The sequence below is a fragment of the Phocoena sinus genome, chromosome 14 (genome assembly GCF_008692025.1).
Source record: "Phocoena sinus isolate mPhoSin1 chromosome 14, mPhoSin1.pri, whole genome shotgun sequence".
NCBI lineage: Eukaryota > Metazoa > Chordata > Mammalia > Artiodactyla > Phocoenidae > Phocoena > Phocoena sinus.
Window position 1 is genome coordinate 88,773,263 of NC_045776.1, and position 17,757 is coordinate 88,791,019.

The 17,757-nt window shown below is 56.3% G+C and overlaps 1 protein-coding gene across 9 annotated transcripts; it reads left to right on the plus strand.

The window, feature by feature from the left end:
- The first annotated feature begins 24 nt into the window (after nucleotides 1-24).
- Nucleotides 25-16,562, plus strand: PUS1 (pseudouridine synthase 1). Of its 9 annotated transcripts, none has more exons than XM_032654577.1 (6): nucleotides 4,242-4,328; nucleotides 5,107-5,338; nucleotides 7,196-7,333; nucleotides 11,097-11,199; nucleotides 14,090-14,781; nucleotides 16,273-16,562. In XM_032654577.1, the coding sequence occupies exons 2-6, from the start codon at nucleotides 5,117-5,119 to the stop codon at nucleotides 16,312-16,314; spliced, it is 1,197 nt and encodes a 398-aa protein (XP_032510468.1). In that variant the 5' UTR covers nucleotides 4,242-4,328; nucleotides 5,107-5,116; the 3' UTR covers nucleotides 16,315-16,562. The 9 variants fall into 9 exon arrangements, with proteins under 9 accessions (XP_032510471.1, XP_032510472.1, XP_032510468.1 ...); XM_032654574.1 differs by having other exon boundaries at nucleotides 4,259-4,328; nucleotides 16,061-16,562; XM_032654578.1 differs by adding an exon at nucleotides 5,713-5,836 and having other exon boundaries at nucleotides 4,271-4,328; nucleotides 14,090-16,562.
- Nucleotides 16,563-17,757: the final 1,195 nt, after the last annotated feature.

Below are 17,757 nucleotides of genomic sequence, written 5' to 3' on the forward strand. Positions count from 1 at the left end.
CCGTCACCTCCTTTCTCGGACTACACGCCCCGCCCCCCCATGTCCTGCAGCAGCAGCTGGAGTTTGGAGGTCAGGTTCGGGGCAAGGCTGGGAGCTCAGTCCTCCAGGGGTTCACCGGGTGCCAGACCTTGACAGCAGCCGCGTCACTTCCGTCCCCACCCACGGCGCAGGAGGGTCCCCCGCTCCGCCTCTGGGTGGGTGTGAGAGGCCGTGGTTTTGATGTGCATGCCCCCGATGGTTAGTGACCTCAGGTATCTCTTCATGTGTCTGTCAGCAATTTCTAGATCATTTGTGGAGAAATATCCACTCACGTCCTTTGCCCGCGTTTGAATCGGATGCTTTCTCTTTTTGTTGTTGAGTGGTAAGGTTTCCATGTTTTAGACTACGTGTTGTTTTTTTTTTTTTTTTTTTTTATGCGTTACGCGGGCCTCTCACTGCTGTGGCCTCTCCCGCTGCGGAGGACAGGCTCCGGACGCGCAGGCTCAGCGGCCATGGCTCACGGGCCCAGCCGCTCCGCGGCACGCGGGATCCTCCCAGACCGGGGCACGAACCCGTGTCCCCTGCATCGGCAGGCGGACTCTCAACCACTGCGCCACCAGGGAAGCCCTCGTGTTGTTTTTTATTTATCTGTTTTTAAGTTTTTTTTTTTTATAAATTTATTTTTATTTTTCTGGCTGCATTGGGTCTTCGTTGCTGTGCGCGGGCTTTCTCTAGTTGCGGCGAGCAGGGGCTACTCTTCATTGCGGTGCGCGGGCTTCTCATTGCGGTGGCTTCTCTTGTGGAGCACAGGCTCTAGGCTCGCAGGGTCAGTAGTTGTGGCACGCGTGCTCAGTACTTGTGGCTTGCGGGCTCTAGAGCGCAGGCTCAGTAGTTGTGGTGCACGGACTTAGTTACTCCGCGGCATGCGGGATCTTCCCGGACCAGGGCTCAAACCTGTGTCCCCTGCATTGGCAGGCGGATTCTCAACCACTGCGCCACCAGGGAAGCCCTACGTATTGTTTTAATAGGCTAAAAGTATCTCATTAAGTTACCAAAAAGGCTAACCGCAATGTGAAACGAAAGTTCGCGGAGGGGTAGTGATAGAGGAAGTGGAAGGTGGGGCCTCAAAAGGCTAGGTCCCAGCAGGGCTGCTCCAGTCTGGCTTCCTGGAGTGCGTGCTCCGGGCTCTGCAGACAGGAAGGGCCATGCCTGGTGGAGATGCAGCCCCTTCCGCTCTGTGGGGCTCCCGGTATGTTGCACAAAGAAATGCCGAAAGAGGATTAAGACAGCCGTGGCATTTTGTTGTCAAATTAATAGACTTCATTTCTTACAGCGGTTTTAGGTTTACAGAAAAATTGTGCAGAAAGTACAGAGTTCCCAAATACTCCCTCTCCCCCTGCCACCCACTTTACTTCTCCTGTTAACACCTTGCACGGGTGGGATTCATCTGTTACAACTGGTAAACCTACACTGACATGTCAGCATCACCCAGAGTCCATGTTTACGTTGTGATTCGCTCTTGGTGCCCGTGCTGTGGGTTGGGACACACATACGATGACCTGTACCGTTTCAGTGCCATGCAGAGTAGTTTCACTGCCCTGAATATCCTCTGTGCTCTGTGTTCACTCCCCTGACTTTAACCCCTGTCCCTTTACTGTCTCCGTAGCTTCGCCTCTTCCACAATGCTGGAATCACACAGTGTAGCCTTTTCAGGTTGACTTCTTCTGGGTCTTCCCATGGCTCGATGGCTCATTTCTTTTCAATGCTGAATGATACTCCCCTGTCTGGGGGTACTGAGTTTATGTATCCATTTTCCTACTGAAGGATATCCTCTTGCTCCCCAGTCTTGGAATTCATGGGTAGCGCTGCTGTAAACACCCTGTGTAGGAGCCTGACAGTAAGGAGGGCCCAGGAGGGCTGGCTGGGCCGGGGGTGCAGCGGGCACACGGGAGGGACCGGCTCCCCACTTCCTGCGGGGCTCACGTTGCTCTGTGTGCTCCTGGCACGCTCACAGGGGGCCTTCGGCCAGGAGGTCCGGCTCAGGTGCCTGCCCCACTTCTAACTGCCCCCTGGGCACCTGTCCCAGCCTCATAGGCCTCAGTTTGTTCTCCGTAGATCAGAGTCCGGCTCGGTGCCACCACGGCCAGTTTGCAGGGAGGCCCCTCGGTGGTCTTTTCCTCTCATTCTCTCACCTGACACAGGACCTCAGAGCACGGCCCCAAGCTTCCATCCTCCCCACCTGCTGGCCCGCGGCACAGCCTGGGGTCTTGGGCCTGCCCCAGAGACTGCCCTCACCCGGCCTGGGTTTCTCTTCAAGCACCGGGAGCTTCCTGGTTCACACGGGCAGGGGGAGATGGACTGCTTCCCGGGGCACAACCCGAAGTCCCATCATCCAGTCTCAACTGCCTTCCTCGGCGGCTCTAGTTCCAGCCGTCACGGTTGCCCAGGTCGTGCGCTTACACGGATGGTTCAGCCTGGGCCCCGTGTCCACCTCCATGTGCCAGAGCGGGCCCAGGCCTCCAGAGCTGCAGAGGCCGAGGGCGGGGAAGGAGTGTCCCCCGACAAAGGAGTCTCTATGGTAAGGGGTGCTCTGTGATGGTAGGTACTGTGTGACGGGGTTCTCTGGGTGAAGGTAGGGTGCTCTGTTGTGGGGTGCTCTGTGTGAAGGTGCCCCGATGCTTCCTAAGGCTGCTCAGCCACCTGAGTTCCCCAGACCACACGTGACCTTGACCTTTCCTCATGCCTGGAACCCTGGGGCAGCTCTTTCTTCCCTTCCTCAGAGGGGTGGGCTGTCCTGGGGGATTGTTTAGCACAGGTGAGCTGTGCCCTTCCGCCTGCCTGAGCTCTTTTCCAACTAGGCCTGACTTTTCCACCTAGGAGTCTGAGTAGAATTTGGTCCAGGAGAGAATCCATGTCAGCAGCCACGGATCCACTTTCTTTCTTGTGGATTCGCTTGTTCTGGACATTTCACATACAGGGGACCTGTGAGCAACGTGGTGGTTAGGGGCACAGACACCCCCCACCCCGCACGCATTCGAAAATCCACATATAACTTGACAGCTGGCTCTCTGTGTCCGTGGTTACGCATCTGGATTCAGCCATTGGCAGACTTAGTAGTCCTGCACTTTGTATTTAGTGAAACAAATTCTGTATAGGTGGAGCCGTGCGTTCAACCCTGCGTTGCTCGAGGGTCAGCTGTGCATGGAATCATACACGCACGACGTGGCCTTCTGCGCCTGGCTTCTCCACTGAATGTGTTTTCAAGGTTCACCCCCAGCCGTAGCATGCGTCAGTACTTCTGAGTCGTTTTCACACAGCATTTAACACTTGATCACACACTCTCTTGCTGTTGGTCCGTCATTGTCTATCCCCACTAGAGTGGAAGCTTCCCGAGGGCACGGGTTTTGCTCCTAGTCTGTTCGCAGCCTCTGCAGGCGCTGGGAACCTAGTAGGTGCTCGGAAAATAGCTACTGACCGAGTGGCCGTCTCAGGGAGGTCTGAGTCCCGTGCTGCCAGCCGCACTTCCTTCCACCTTCTGCGGGCTGTCGCTCGCTCCCGCCAGCTGTGGTGACATCTGTGCCGCCTCCCAAACCCCATGTGTGGGCGAGTTTCCCATCTGTCTTCTACCAGCTTCCAGGAGGTCCTCACTCCCTGGAGCTCTCACACAGGGGGCTCCAGCATGACCCAGTCTCTCCCTGGCATTTGGGCCCCTCTCCGTGCCTCAGCTTCCTCATCTGTAAAATGGGGACGAGAGAACCTTCCTCAAGGCTTCATGAGGATTGAATAAGCTAACAGGCATCAAGCCACTAGAGCAGCACCTGGCACTGGCACGTGGCAAGTGTTTTCTTATGAGAGGTTTGTGGGAAGGCGCTGGTCTGCACACCGTTGAAAGACAGGCTGTCACTCCAGATGGCGGGACTGGTGCCGTGTGGCTTCCGGCCATGGGCTCAGCCTCTCTGTCCCTCGGGTTCCTCTTCAGTAACGTGCTTGCTCTTACCGTGCTTGTTCCCTAAGGCGGGCGAAAGGACTGAATGAGCTAACACTTGTAACACGGAACAGAGCCTGGGAGCGTAGTTGTTAGGACGATTTGTTCGCCCTAAGAGGGCGCATCCACATCGGCCTCAAACCACCCCCGAGTTGGCAGCGGGGAACCGGGCTCCCGGCGCCAGGCCCCGCCCTCCCCGCCCCGAAGCCCCGCTCAGTCCCGCCCCTGACACCAAGCTCCGCCCCAAGCCGCCTCGGCCCGCCTCGCCCAGAAGTACTTTTGTCCACGTCCGGCTGCCGTCCGGCCGCGCGCTCCGCTTCCGCCTTCGCCCACGTGGTCCGGCTCCGGCTCAGTCCGCCCCTCTGTGAGTGGGGCCGGGTCGGGGCGCGCCCCGCTAGTCCCGGCGTGGGTGGCCGGGGTCTCCCCAATTCCCGAGGGAGAGCCGGCTGGGCGAGGCGAGAGGACGAGGGGGGAGCAGGAGGGACTGGGGAGGTCAGAGGTCAGCTTGGAGGTCAGGGACGACTTAGGTTATCCGCGGGCGGGGCTGGAGCGTGAGAGGGTCCCGGGAAGGTTAGAGTTCTCAAGGGGTGGGGCTGGAGCGTGGCCGTGGTCGGAGTTAAGGAGGGGCGGGCTGGTGTGTAGGGGCCCCGGGGAGGTTAGGGGTCTAGAGGACCCGGGTGGGTGCGTACCGGGGGAGGTCAGGGGTCGGGCGCGTGCCCCCCCCCCCCCGCCCCTCCCGGGCCTGCATGGGGCTCCCCAGCCTGCGGGCGGCGGCCTGGGCCCTGAGGAGAGCCTGCGGACCGTGGACCCCGCGCCTGGGACCGCGCCTCCTCTGGTAATGACAGTGCACTTGTCCGTGACCCCAGGGTAGCACGCTGACCCCCACTGAGCCCGACTGCATGCCCGGCGAGCACCAGCCCTCATCGCATAAAGTGCTGTCACTGCTCCATTTCTTGGACAGTGAAACCGAGGTCAAGTTGGTGGTTGGGCAAGATCTACAGTTAGCGCGCAGCTGGGATTTGGACTCGGTGGTCAGCCCAGGGTGTTTACTGGACCAGGCTGCCACCGTCAGCCTTTCACTGGGCCGCTTCCTTCTGTGTTTTGCTCACACCCCACCCCCCCTCGCCACCGTGTCTTTTCAGTTTGCCCCCCATGGCAGGGAATGGGGAGGCCCCCGTGCCCGTGGGGACCAAGCAGGAGCAGGACAGGAAGGTCCGGCGTGGCTGGCAGGGCGCGGCCAGGATCTGGGAGGAGACAGAGCAGCAGGCGAAAAGGCTCAGGAGCAGCGAGGGTGGAGGGCAGCACAGGAAGCTGCCCAAGCGCAAGGTCGTGCTGCTCGTGGCCTATTCCGGGAAGGGCTACCACGGCATGCAGGTGAGGGCGCCCGCGGGCTGGGCCGGTGTGCTTGGGGCAGGGACCTCGGAGCGACAGTTACCCAGTGAGCCATCTTGGGAAGTGGCAGAAAGAGGGGTCTCGTTCTTCACCTCCTTTATCGCGTGGGTCCCATCAGGCAAGATTTAGATTCAGATTGAAGCAGCTTTGAGCCCTGTTTCATCCATGCATTGCTTGGATGCTTGCCGGCATCGGGGGGGGGGGGGGGGGGGGCGGGGGGGGGGGCGGGGGGAGGTGTTCATGAGTCTCCCAAGGTAGTTAAAGGCCCAGGCCTGCCGATGACCAGGGGCGGCAAGTGACTAGAACTCTCAGTCCGTCGTTTCCTCATCTTTACGATCGCAGTGCTGACTTTACAGGGCAGGAAGAGTCATTGGGCTGACCGATGCCGCACACTAGAAGTGGGACAGCGCCAGGGATGCTCGGAAGAGACAGCTGTTACTCTTTGTTAGACACGTGAAGGTGACGGTTGAGGGTACGCAGGCACGTGAGAGCTCCCAGCCCAGCCCAGCCCCGTGACCCTTTCCTGAAAGGCACAAGAGCCCCGGCGACCCAGCAGGTGCACGCAGAGTTTCTTCTCGTCCCTTGTGGTCAGCGGTGTGGCTCTTACACTTTGGTGCCTCGTTCTTTAAACTTCTTGGAGGAATTCACTGCTGTGTAGAGTATCTCACTGAAGCGGAAGTTTAAGAAAACAGTGCCCAACCTTACGAGGTGCTGTGGTCACCTTTACTGTAAATAATAGTAGTAATGAGATACTTTGTATCCTATTTTAGTATTTTTCATTAAGTATAGGGTTGCACCCGTGAAACCAATTTGATGACCTTTGATGACCACCGGTAGATGGTGACAATAGTGGAAGCGGTGCTTCGGTCTCACTTAGTGGAACAAGTAAACCACCTCCGCTGCTCTTTGCCGATGTTTAAATGCTTTTCTGCTTGAGGGTGACTGATTACGTGTGTTGTTGCCTTATGCACTGTCTTGAGAATTTTGCCTGTGTCTCATCATCTTCTGTTTGCCTCAGTTTCCCCATTAGGGGAATGGAGGGGGGGTAGGGCATGACGGTAGCTCACAGGGTGACAGAAGGACACAGCGGGATGTGGGGAAGGGTGGTTATCCCCGTTTCTTAATATCCATTCCGATCGCTGGAGGAGCATTTATAGCTTCTTGCTGAGTAAAGGGATTGGACTTAAGCTGCAGTGGGGACCGGGAGGTAGACTTTGGGAAGGACCCGCCCACTGTGGTGCGTCTTGGCGACGTACTTGTCGCCCTGTGTCCCTTGCTTTGCAGAGATTTTCTTTGACGTCAGGGTGGTGGTCTCACTGATGTCACAGGGTCCTGCAGGCCCTGGACTGTGATTATACTGCATCCGCACCCACTAGGTGCTGGCAGCACCCTGGGGTGGCTTCCTCCTCCAGCAGGGGCGCCTGCCTCCCTGTAGTGACGCAGGAGGGCCTGCTCCCTGCTGTGGTGAGGGAGGGGAGACCCTGGGGTGATGAGGGAGGGGAGTCCCTCTTTGGCCGGGTGCAGCAGACAGATGGGTCTCCAGCAGGAGGGTGCGGGTCTCACATCTGACAGGTAGGGGGAAATGATGTCTTAGGTGATGCCCAGTGTCAGCTGCCCAGGGTGGGAAGTTTCTAGACTGTGGATACCCACAGGTGGCTTTCCTGCTTCCCGTGGGTCGGGGGACGAGCTGCAGGGTCTCTCCATGCCCACGGGTGCGGTCCCCACCTGCCGGGTGCAGGCACAACGCACATGCCCCTACCTGGATCAGCCATGGCCCGGGGCCCCTACTGTGGGTAGTGATTGAGTGAAAAACAAGTTTTCTTCTTCTCTTTTCCTCAGAGGAATGTTGGGTCCTCGAAATTCAAGACCATTGAAGATGACCTGGTGTCTGCCCTGGTCCGGTCGGGTTGTATTCCTGAGAATCACGGGGAGGACATGCGGAAGATGTCCTTCCAACGCTGCGCCCGGACGGACAAGGTAGGTGCTGTCCCCACATCCCCTGCAGGTGCAGGCAGCACCGAAGCCGCCGGTCTGTGGTTTGTGTTTGTCCTCGTCCCACTTTCCATCTTAGCGCCTTTATCTCTCAAGATTCTCTTGGTTACAAATGACAGATGCACAGCTCAGACTAGTGTAAGTGGAAAGAAAGTTGTTGCCTCGTGTGGCCAAGAAACTGGGGCATTTCCGGCCCAGGTGTGGCTGGACCTAGGTGCTCAGGGCCACAGGGTCTGGCGTCCTCTCTGTCTGTGCTTTCTCCTCTGTCGCTCCTGTGGGTGGCACGGGGGCCACAACATCTGCCTTAGATCCATCCATCTCAGGCTCGCGATACAAGTAGGACCGCGTGGCCGCAGAGGCCCGCCATGCGTGTGATGTTAAACTTCCCAGGAGCCACAGCTAAAAGGGAAAAGGAAACAGGTGACGCTGGGTTTTGTTATCAGCTTTATTTAACTTAGTGTGTCCAAGGTAGTCGCCTTTCAACGTGTAACCAACATAAAAAGCGATGAACGGGAACTAGTTTCCATTGTGCGTGTGTGAGCGCCAAGTCTTTGGAACCCCGCGGGAGTTGCACGCTCAGGAGTCTCGGGTGGCCGTGACCCAGCACTGTCCATTCATGCTCATGAGATTGAGTCCTGCTGTCTGGTTGGCTCTCCCACCGTCCCAGGCCAGTCGCTGGCTGGTCCCACCCTGGCACATTCCCAGGTGTGGGGCTGGTGCGAGCAGGGGCTCCCCACAAAGGAATGGAGGGTGTCGCCGAGGCAGGTGGGACAACCAGCCACGGAGAACGTGAAGCTCTCCCCCAGGAGATAAAAAACCCAAAGTGCCCGTGCACCTTTGAGCCTGCTCTCTCAGACCTGGGCCCTGAATCATCTCTCTGGCCACCTAAGGTCACTGGGAGTCTGTGGTACACGTAGCTTTTTGCAGGTCAGGGTCCCGGGAATCTGAATAACGTTGAGTTTCAAAGGTACAGCGTCCCCTGGGATCCACAGGCCCAGGCCAGAGCCCCGGAACCAGAGCTACCGCACAGACAGCTAAGAACAAAAACAGGCGCCTGGCAGTCTCGTGGGTGACCCAGTCACGTGTTCTTCAGTCCAGTAAAGAGTACCGGGGCTCTCCGCGGCGTTGTTTTCTGTTTAGCTTTCCCACTTACAGCTCTCTGGTTGTTTTCAAGGCAGAAGAAAAGTAAACATTTACCCGAGCTAATGAAGACAGCATTTCCACATACAGGGCTAGCATTTATTTCAGTTTTCACTGTTATTAGAGATGGTTTTATTCGAATATGTTTTCCTTCTTACATTTTGGGAAATCTAGAAAACCTTTGATACTAACATCCCCATGGATGAACAAATGAATATTTTGTTAGTTTTTGTTTCATATTAAAAAAAAAAGTTTCAAGGAGCTGTAACTCACTCCCACATATTTTGCCCATTTAAAGGTACATTCGTTGATTCTAGTCCTTTCTCACGGTTGTGCAGCCATCACCACAGCCAAGCTTAGAACATTTTCATCATCCCCAAAACTTCCCTGTACCCTTTAGTCATCACCCACTCTCCACTAGCATATGCGGAAAATTCTCATTTCAGCGTGTAATCAGGGCTTCCCTGGTGGCACAGTGGTTAGGGATCCACCTGCCAGTGTAGGGGACACGGGTTCGAGCCCTGGTCCGGGAGGATCCCGCATGACGCGGAGCAGCTAGGCCCGTGAGCCACAACTACTGAACCCCGCGCGCCTAGAGAGCCCATGTTCTGCAACAGGAGAAGCCACCGCGATGAGAAGCCCGCGCACCGCAACAAAGACCCAACACAGCCAAAAATTTTAAAAAACCCCAAAAAACATGTAATCAATATAAAAAGGTTAGCAATGAGGTGTATTTCCGTTCCTTTTTCGTGTACTGAGACTTTGAGACCTCATTTCAGAACAGCCATTTTATGCCCTCAGTAGCCACTCGTGGCCAGATGCCTCTGTGTTGGAGGGTGTCTGCCTGGTGGACAGTGGATTCGGCCTGTGTTCCATCTCACCAGTTTATTTTTTGTCTTTCTTCTTTTTTACAAAAATCTCTCCAACCTTTTATTTGGAAAAACTTCAGACCTCCGAAAGTCCCAGGAACAATGCATGAACACCCTTGGTCTTCCCCTGGACTCGGCAGTGTTAAACGTTTGCCATATTTGTTTTCCTTTTTGTGCCTTTGAATGGAACCATCTGAGAGGAAGTTGCAGACGTCATCACCCTTCACCCCAAAATACGTCGCGTGAGCCGTGGCATCCTCTGGCGACTGCTCGGTGTCGCTGTCACCCTTGGGAAATTGAACGCTGGTGCACCGTTTCTTATTGATCCGGTGTCTAACCCAGGGTTGATGGTTCCATTCAGCTGTCATGTCTTTTGAGTTTCCTTCATTTTTTTTTAATTAAAAAAATTTTTTTTCTATTTCTTTTATTATTTCTTTTATTTATCTTTTTGGTTGTGTTGGGTCTTCGTTGCTGCGCGCAGGCTTTCTCTAGTTGCGGCGAGCGGGGGCTGCTCTTCGTTGCGGTGCACGGGCTTCTCATTGCGGTGGCTTCTCTAGTTGCAGAGCACGGGCTCTAGGCGCGCGGGCTTCCGTAGTTGTGGCACGTGGGCTGAGTAGTTGTGACTCGCGGGCTCTAGAGCACAGACTTAAGTAGTTGTGGCACGCGGGCTCAGTAGTTGTGGCTCACAGGCTCTAGAGCGCAGGCTCAGTAGTTGTGGTGCACGGGCTTAGTTGCTTCGCGGCATGTGGGATCTTCCCGGACTAGGGCTTGAACCCGTGTCCCCTGCATTGGCAGGCAGATTCTTAACCACTGCGCCACCAGGGAAGCCCTTGAGTTTCCTTTAAAATGGTCTCGTCACCTCCTTTCTGTCCTTCCTGGCGTGATGTTCTGGATGGTTCAGGCCAGTTATTTTGACGACTGTCCTCAATCTGTATTTGTCTGATTGTTCTCATGACTAGATACAGAGTAAAGAAGGTTTTCGGCAGGAGTGTTACACGGTACTCTGTCTTCTTTGCTTACATTGAAAAAAATCTTTTTAGAAAGTATGATTGTAGTAAACAGAAAGGTGCATACAGTATAAAGTGAAACGGGTGATTCTGCGGTGAGCGCCTGGATAATCTCCACTCAGGTCAGCACGTGGGTCTCTGCCCGTGTCCCAGGAGCCCCCTCCTCGTCCACCTTCCGAACCACACCGCTCCCCTCCCCCAGACCTTACTGCCGTATTGCCTTTTATGAAAACTTGCTTTTAGGAAAAAGGTGTAACATACAAATGGTGAACTGTGCTCTTCTTGAGTGCGGAGCTTGCTCAGTTTACCTGTGTCACTAGCACCCCATCCCCACAGGATACCTGCTGCTGTGACTTAGATGGTGGCCTTGCTCAGCTCCAGAGTTCTGTCACCTCTTAAGTTGCATTTTCTTTTTTCCTAAGTCCTTGAGAGTCACATCCAGGGTGGGACTTTATCTCCTATCTGCAGGATTTCATGTATTTGTTCCCGTGTTTTGTTGGGCTCTGAAGTTCACTTGGAATATTTTATAAGTTATGTGGCACTCACTCCCTTGGTATATAGAGCACTGTTCTTGTATCTGGTTATTCCCTTCAGATGCACTTCTAAAAGCAGAATTCCTCCACGGACAGATGTAGCGTGCGTGTGGTCCTTCTCCTGAAGAGACCAGCTTGCAGGGTGTCGCGCTCCAAGTGCAAGGCCCAGCTGGCCCTCCCATGTCTGCTTCCTTTGCAGGGTGTGTCTGCGGCCGGCCAGGTTGTGTCCCTGAAGGTGTGGCTGATTGACGACCTTTTAGAAAAGATTAATAGCCACCTTCCGTCTCACATTCGGATACTGGGTAAGCCTTGCAGCGCTGGGCTGCACACTGGGTGGTGGCCGGTCTCACAGGGACACGAAATTTCTTCTTTCACCAAATTTCTCTGTTGCGGAGCTAAGATAAGAGTGGTCGCTTAGCAGTTGGAAGGAGTGGTTGTGAGTCAGCTGTGAGGAGGGGTTCAGTATTCCCACCTCCTTCAGAAAGGGACACAGCCAGACAGACAGACTTGGAAAGGCCCTCAGTGCAGCATCTTGGTGGTACACGTGCCTTGTTTTAACCAAATGCTTGGATATGAAAGCCCAGATTTGATAAAATTAAAACAGGGGCTATGACTTCCTATTGTAACAGGCCTGATAACGGGATTTCCAGTCTGACCCTCTCTGCCTTTTAAGTGGCATATATGTGCCATTGATAATGTGGTAGTGGGGTGGCTGGGGGTAGCTCTGCTTGCCTTCTGTTTCTCTCTGTCCCATTTGTTTCCCTCTTCTTTTTCTCCCTCCTTTTGGATTAGTTGATGTTTCTTATTGCATTTCATTATCACCTTGGTTAGCTAATGCGATGACTCGCTATGGTTTTTTTAGCGATCGCTTTGCCAGCCCTTAAAGCAAGGGCTGGCAGAGGCTTTCTGTAGAGGGCCAGGTAGTAAACTATCTGAGGCTTTGTGGCCGCACGGATCACCGTCTCTGTCGCACATTCTTCTCCTTTGTTTCTTCTTTTAACCACCCTTTCAGCCTTAGCTCAGAAGTTGTACAGGAACGGCCACGGTTTTAGCCACTGTCTGCCAGCCCCGGGGTCAAAGCATCCATGGGCCAGTTACCACAGCTGCCTTCACGTGAAGCCAGGCCACCTTGCACGCACCTAACACCTGCAGCCACGCACTTGCACCTGCCCTCCTGTCGTGACGTGTATTTCAGGTCTGCCTGTGTCATCGCCCGCACACTACAGTGTCAGTTCGTCTTTAACCAGAGAATTGAAAACACTTTTAAATGCTTTTTAAAGTTGAAGTACAACCAGTGTACGGTAAACTGCGTAGTTCATTATACAGTTAAAACGTTGTGATGTGTGTGCATGCCTGTGAAACCAGCCCACTTGAGAGGGCCACCCTCTCTGTCGCCCCCAGAAGACTGTGACCCTCCCCACGCCCCTCCCACCCCATGCCTCACCGGGCGACCACTGATCTGCTCTCTTTCATTATAGACTGCTTCGTATTTCTAGAGTTTTATGTCAATAGCATCGTATGGAATGGCTTCTTTCACGGAGCCTCTGGTTAAAGGTTCCTGCACGTTGTCGGGTGCATCCGGTTTGTTCCTTTCCATTGCTGCGTGGTTTCCAGTTGTTTATCCAGTTACCTGGTGGGGAACACTGCGGGTGTCTCCAGTTTGGGGCTGTTACGAAAAGGAACTGCCATGAACGTTGGGTACAAGTATAAATAGGGATCTCAACACAAAGTCACAAGCTTTGTTTTTGGTTACTTTGCCCACTATTGAATTTAGTTTTTAAATTTTTATTTATTTATTTATTTGCTGCACCACACGGCACGCGGGATCTCATTCCCCGACCGGGGATGGAACCCGCGCCCCCTGCAGTGGCAGCACGGAGTCCTAACCGCTGCACCGCCGGGGAAGGCTCTGCATTTATTAATTGGCGTGACACGGTTTTATTTTTATTGTCCTGTGGTCTTTCTCTGCCTGGTGAGGATAATTCCCTCCTGAGGACCTTCTCTGGGAGCCAGTCCTCTTAAAGCCCCACGTGATGCCTCTTAACATTCATTCCGCGGGAACGTTCTCACGTATGCCACAGGTTGTTCCCCACTTTTGCTAAAATAATACCAGGCCCTACACAATTCACAGCCGTTAGCACTGCTTACATAACGTGACACAGCAAGGCTGTGTTTCCCTCGTTAGCAGCCCAGCCATGTGGTCGGCTGCCAGCCCCCTTCAGCCTTTCTTGGCAGTTACGTTCCGCACAACAGAAATTAGGTGCACAAAGCATACCTGCGATGCTGTGTCGATGAAATTGGATTCTTAAAGCAAGACAAAACACAAAAATAAGATTACCCCAAATCAAACACGACAGCAGAGACAGAAGACGGGAAGAGTGGCGCAGATGCAGCCTTGAACTGGCAGCCCCGGGGCCGTGTCATCAGTCCTTGTAACATGAAGCCAAAGTTGGCCTTTAAGTCAGCCTCCCTGTGAGGCTGAGTCCTCGCGACCCGGTCTTGACTTAGCGTGAGGACAGCCGCGCAGCACGGAGCACCCAGGGCCACAAGGCGCTTCGTGCTCCCCAGTTCCCAGAAGCCGCCCCCCGCAACAGTTGTGATTTCTTTCAGAAGTTTTCTCTACAAATACAGACATAATCCGTGTGTTTGTATTTTTCTCATAAAGAGAAATACACACGTAGTTCTTCGCTTTGCTCTCCTTTTTTCACTGAACGGTTAGGAAGTCTGTTGGGAGCCCTGGCCAGGCACAGTGAGTGCTCAGCGGTGCGGCCCCCGGTCCTGGGGACGGGCGCCGGCTCTGCGGGGCTGCTTTCGGCTCATTCTGCAAATGTCTGAGAGCCGTTGATCGTTTCCCTGTTGCTGGACTTTTTAAGTCGTTTCCAGTTTCTTTTGCTGTTTGAACACACTGCTGTCCCTGGCCTCACCTGCAGGATGGCTTGTGATCCAAGGCTTCTGGGTCGGGGTCACCGGCTGGTGCTTTAGTCCATGTGGGTCCCCCGGGATCCGTGAGGCGAGAGCAGGGTGTCCCGCACCTTGGCCGACCCCGGGGTTTGTTTGACAGGGTTTAGCTGAGGGTTTAGCGCACGGAGCCGGGGCCCCCTCGGGCTCGTCCGGGTTCGGCAGGTAAGGTGCCGGCGCTCAGACCTGCTCAGGGTGTCGTCAGTCTGTCCTCATCGCCTCCTCTGCCCCCAGGACTGAAGAGGGTCACGGGCGGCTTCAACTCCAAGAACAAGTGCGACGCCAGGACCTACTTCTACATGCTGCCCACGTTCGCCTTTGCCCACAAGGACCACGACGCGCAGGACGAGACGTACCGGCTGCATGCAGAGACGCTGGGGCGTGTGAACCGGCTCCTGGCCTGCTACAGGGGCACCCACAACTTCCACAACTTCACCTCGCAGAAGGGGCCCCGCGAGCCCAGCGCCCGGCGCTACATCCTCGACATGTTCTGCGAGGAGCCCTTCGTGCGCGAAGGCATGGAGTTTGCGGTGATCAAGGTCAAGGGCCAGAGCTTCATGACGCACCAGATCAGGAAGATGGTGGGGCTGGTGGTGGCCATCGTCAAGGGCTACGCGCCCGAGAGCGTGCTGGAGCGCTGTTGGGGGGAGGCCAAGGTGGACGTGCCCAAGGCGCCGGGGCTCGGCCTGGTCCTGGAGCGGGTGCACTTCGAGAAGTACAACCAGCGCTTCGGCCACGACGGGCTGCACGAGCCGCTGGACTGGGCGCGGGAGGAGGCTGAGGTCACGGCCTTCAAGGAGCAGCACATCTACCCCACGATCATCGGCACCGAGCGCCACGAGAGGTCCATGGCCCAGTGGCTGAGCACCCTGCCCATGCATGACTTCGGCGCCACCGCCCACGCAGCCGCCGGCCCAGGCGCCAAGGTGGGGCTGGGGCCACGGGGGCTGGGGGTCAGGGGAACCACGGGGCTGGCGCTGGCCCTTCCAGGAGCTCAGCCCAGCACTCGTCCACATCTGTCAGTGTCCGTGGCTAAGCTGAAGCCCACTCTGCCCCCTGTCACTGTACCCATTGTACAGATGAGCAAGCCGAGGCACCAAGAGGCCTGTCGCTGCCCTGGGGTCACGACAGGGGGAGGAGCGGGGCCAGGGCGTAGGACCTGGTGGCCAGCTGCCCTGCTCCGCGCCTAGTGACGCTGGGTGAGGGACGTGCTCGGTGGCCGTCGTCCCGTGTGGGGGATGGAGGTGCCAGTGGGACGTCCTCCTCTGGCTGATGTACCTGGCTCCAGAACATGGGGTCGCTTGGCAGGCGCCAGGGACGCTGAGCGGCCAAGCGTCGTTCTCCTCGCCCTCTGGGCGGCGTTCCTGTCCGGGCCCGGGTGCTCTCCGCGTGGGAGGGGACGCAGGCTGTGCTTTCGGCCCCACTGTCCCAGAGCCCTGCTGTCCAATACCGCCCGGGGACCTGGCTCAAAGTGTGGTTCATCTGTGAGTTAACTGCCAACCTCACGTTAGAAGGAGAGCATCCACGATTGGAGGTGCTGGAGCTAAAAGTGAACATTTTACTCTAGTTCTCAATTCCTTACCCTGGGGCGAGGGAGGTCCCCAAAGCCTGTGTTCTCTCATGGTGTCCCAGCAGGCTGTCAAAGGGTGAGATTCCCACCTGGAGCTCTGGGAGATTTCTTCCCATTATCTAGATATCTAGAAAAACACTGTCCTTCCTCCCCAGCCGGGCTTGTAAGCCCATGTGCATACAGGTAAGGGGAGCGAGCACGGTGGGCCAGGGGTAAGAAAGGCAGGGGTTGCAGGTCGGATGGTGAATTCCAAGCAGCGTCGGGGAGGAGACGGGACTTGGTGGAGACTGTGAGAAACGGCAGAGCTCTCATTCCACCGGAAGGGCCCCTGCAGCTCAGCGCCAGCCAGCGGAAGGTGGGCCCGAGTGTTGTCGGAGCTTGCCTTTTCTCAGGAGAAACTGGGATTCCAGACGTGTGTGTGAAATAGTCCACTCTTTAAATGTTGGTGGTTATCACTTTTCCCAGCATTGTGAGGCCAGATGGAGCACGTGTACAGATGGGACCTGGGGGCCAGGCTTGCTCTCTGCCTGATTCCCACAGACGGAGAGAGGCCTCTGACTGTCTGCCGTCTCTATATAGCGCTGAGGGGCTGGTACTTGACCAGCTTTGCAGTAGATCAGTTTTATGTCCCCAAGGTCACTGAAGCCTCTGGGAGCTGGAGGAGCCCGATGAAGACCCCATCTGGTCCCCAGCCCTTGGCTTTGCCCGTTCAAGACAGGTTCTTGAATCAGTGAAGAGGAAGACGGGTGAGGCTGAGCCTCGCCCTGGGCGGCCCACGTGCAGGGGAGGGCCCTCGCCGGGCAGAGCGCTCCCCAACAGCCGTGTCCTGTCTGCTCTCGCTCTGCAGGTCCCCCGCCCCCTGGAAGGCAGTGATGGGGACAGTGACTGAGCTGGCCCACGACACGCACACCGGGACCCACCAGCCTGCTGCTGGCGGCATGCCTCGCCCAGACGGGACGGCCCGCGCGCGGCCTCCCCAGCTCAGGATCCTGAGGGCTGTATCGTTCTGAGTTTCCGTCACAGGGAGAACCTGCCGCGAGTCTATTTTCAGCTCACGCGTTGACTACACACAACTCAGCACGTAAAGACACTATTTTTTTAAAGAACCGATTTTCTTATTAAATAAGTACAAACCTTGCTTAGTCACTTCTTTTACCTTTTTCTCCGTCTTTTCCACGGGTCTTTCACCGAGAGAGGTGCAAGGAGCACCGTGCGCTGTGTCAGCAGCAGACCGGAGCGGTGGGAACGGGTGACCTGGCGGGGGCGCGTGGCTGGGCGCAGGCTGGAGCCGGCGGGACAGCGGGCGGCTCCTGGCAGGACTGGCTGCCCGGCTGTCAGGGTGGGGCTCGGCGGCCCGGCGAGCGGCGCAGACCAGAACAGGACGGGGGCCGTCAGGCCAGGGGTAGCAGTCTCCAGCGCTGGAGGACACGGGCTCCTTCTGGGTGTCCACCTGGCCCCCTGCGGCACGCAGCTTTCATCCTGGTCCGTGCATCCCTGGCGCCGCCTGTGTTCCGGGCGGGAGGGAGGAGGGAGGGCAGAAGCAAGGGACACATCGTTGACTGTCTCGTAGCGAGCCCTCCTGGACGTCCCGCCAGCGACAGCGACTTCATCCCCTCGCTGGCCAGAGGTGTGTCACGTGGTCACGTCCAGCTGCAAGGGGGGCAGGGAAATGCTTTTATTAAGTGGCGCCCTGCGGAGGAGGCGACGCTCTATTACCGAGGAAGAGGGGTCAGGCGGGGGTGGGGGGGGGGGGGCGGGCAGGCAGTCAGCAAGTCTGCCGCAGGAGACGCGTGGTGTGTGTGCACGTGGGACGCACGCGTGGACGCACGTGTGGTGTGTGAGCAGTCTGTGCGCGTGTATTTGTGATGTGATCGTAGGTGATGTGTCTGCATGGGTACGTGTGCACGTGTGATGTGCAAATGCCGTGTGGTGGGTTGCACACGTGTGTACAACGTGGCTGGGCAAATCCCCTCGAGGGAGCACTGTCTTTCAGAGAACAGAGCGGGTGGGGCGAGTAGAATCGGGAAGACTGGCAGTGCCATTGGGGAGAGACCAAGTGAGGTGTGCCTTTGGGTCCGAGAAACCTTGGCGAGTAGCTGCCGCTGCCGGGTGGCCTGCGGCTGGGACAGGAGGCAGGGTTCGAGGCTGACTTGGGCTTTGGGTTTCAGGAATTGAGGAGCTAGCTGGGCCATTAACAGGTGGCGTGATTGGGAACAGGATGGGCTTGAAGGAGAAATACTGGGGCTTGGCTTTAAGCATGTTAATTTTACCTGTGATAGGGCTTTTAAAGTCACTTCCCAGGGCAGAAAGTAACCTAAGAACTGCTGGGATC

What these genes read in the sequence shown, in the direction of transcription:
- PUS1 (XM_032654572.1), top strand. Translation starts at nt 4,711, where the DNA reads ATGGGGCTCCCCAGCCTGCGGGCGGCGGCCTGGGCCCTGAGGAGAGCC. An exon ending in AGGGCTACCACGGCATGCAG is followed by an intron (nt 5,339 to 7,195) that starts GTGAGGGCGCCC and finishes TCTTTTCCTCAG; the next exon opens with AGGAATGTTGGGTCCTCGAA. An exon ending in GCTGCGCCCGGACGGACAAG is followed by an intron (nt 7,334 to 11,096) that starts GTAGGTGCTGTC and finishes CTTCCTTTGCAG; the next exon opens with GGTGTGTCTGCGGCCGGCCA.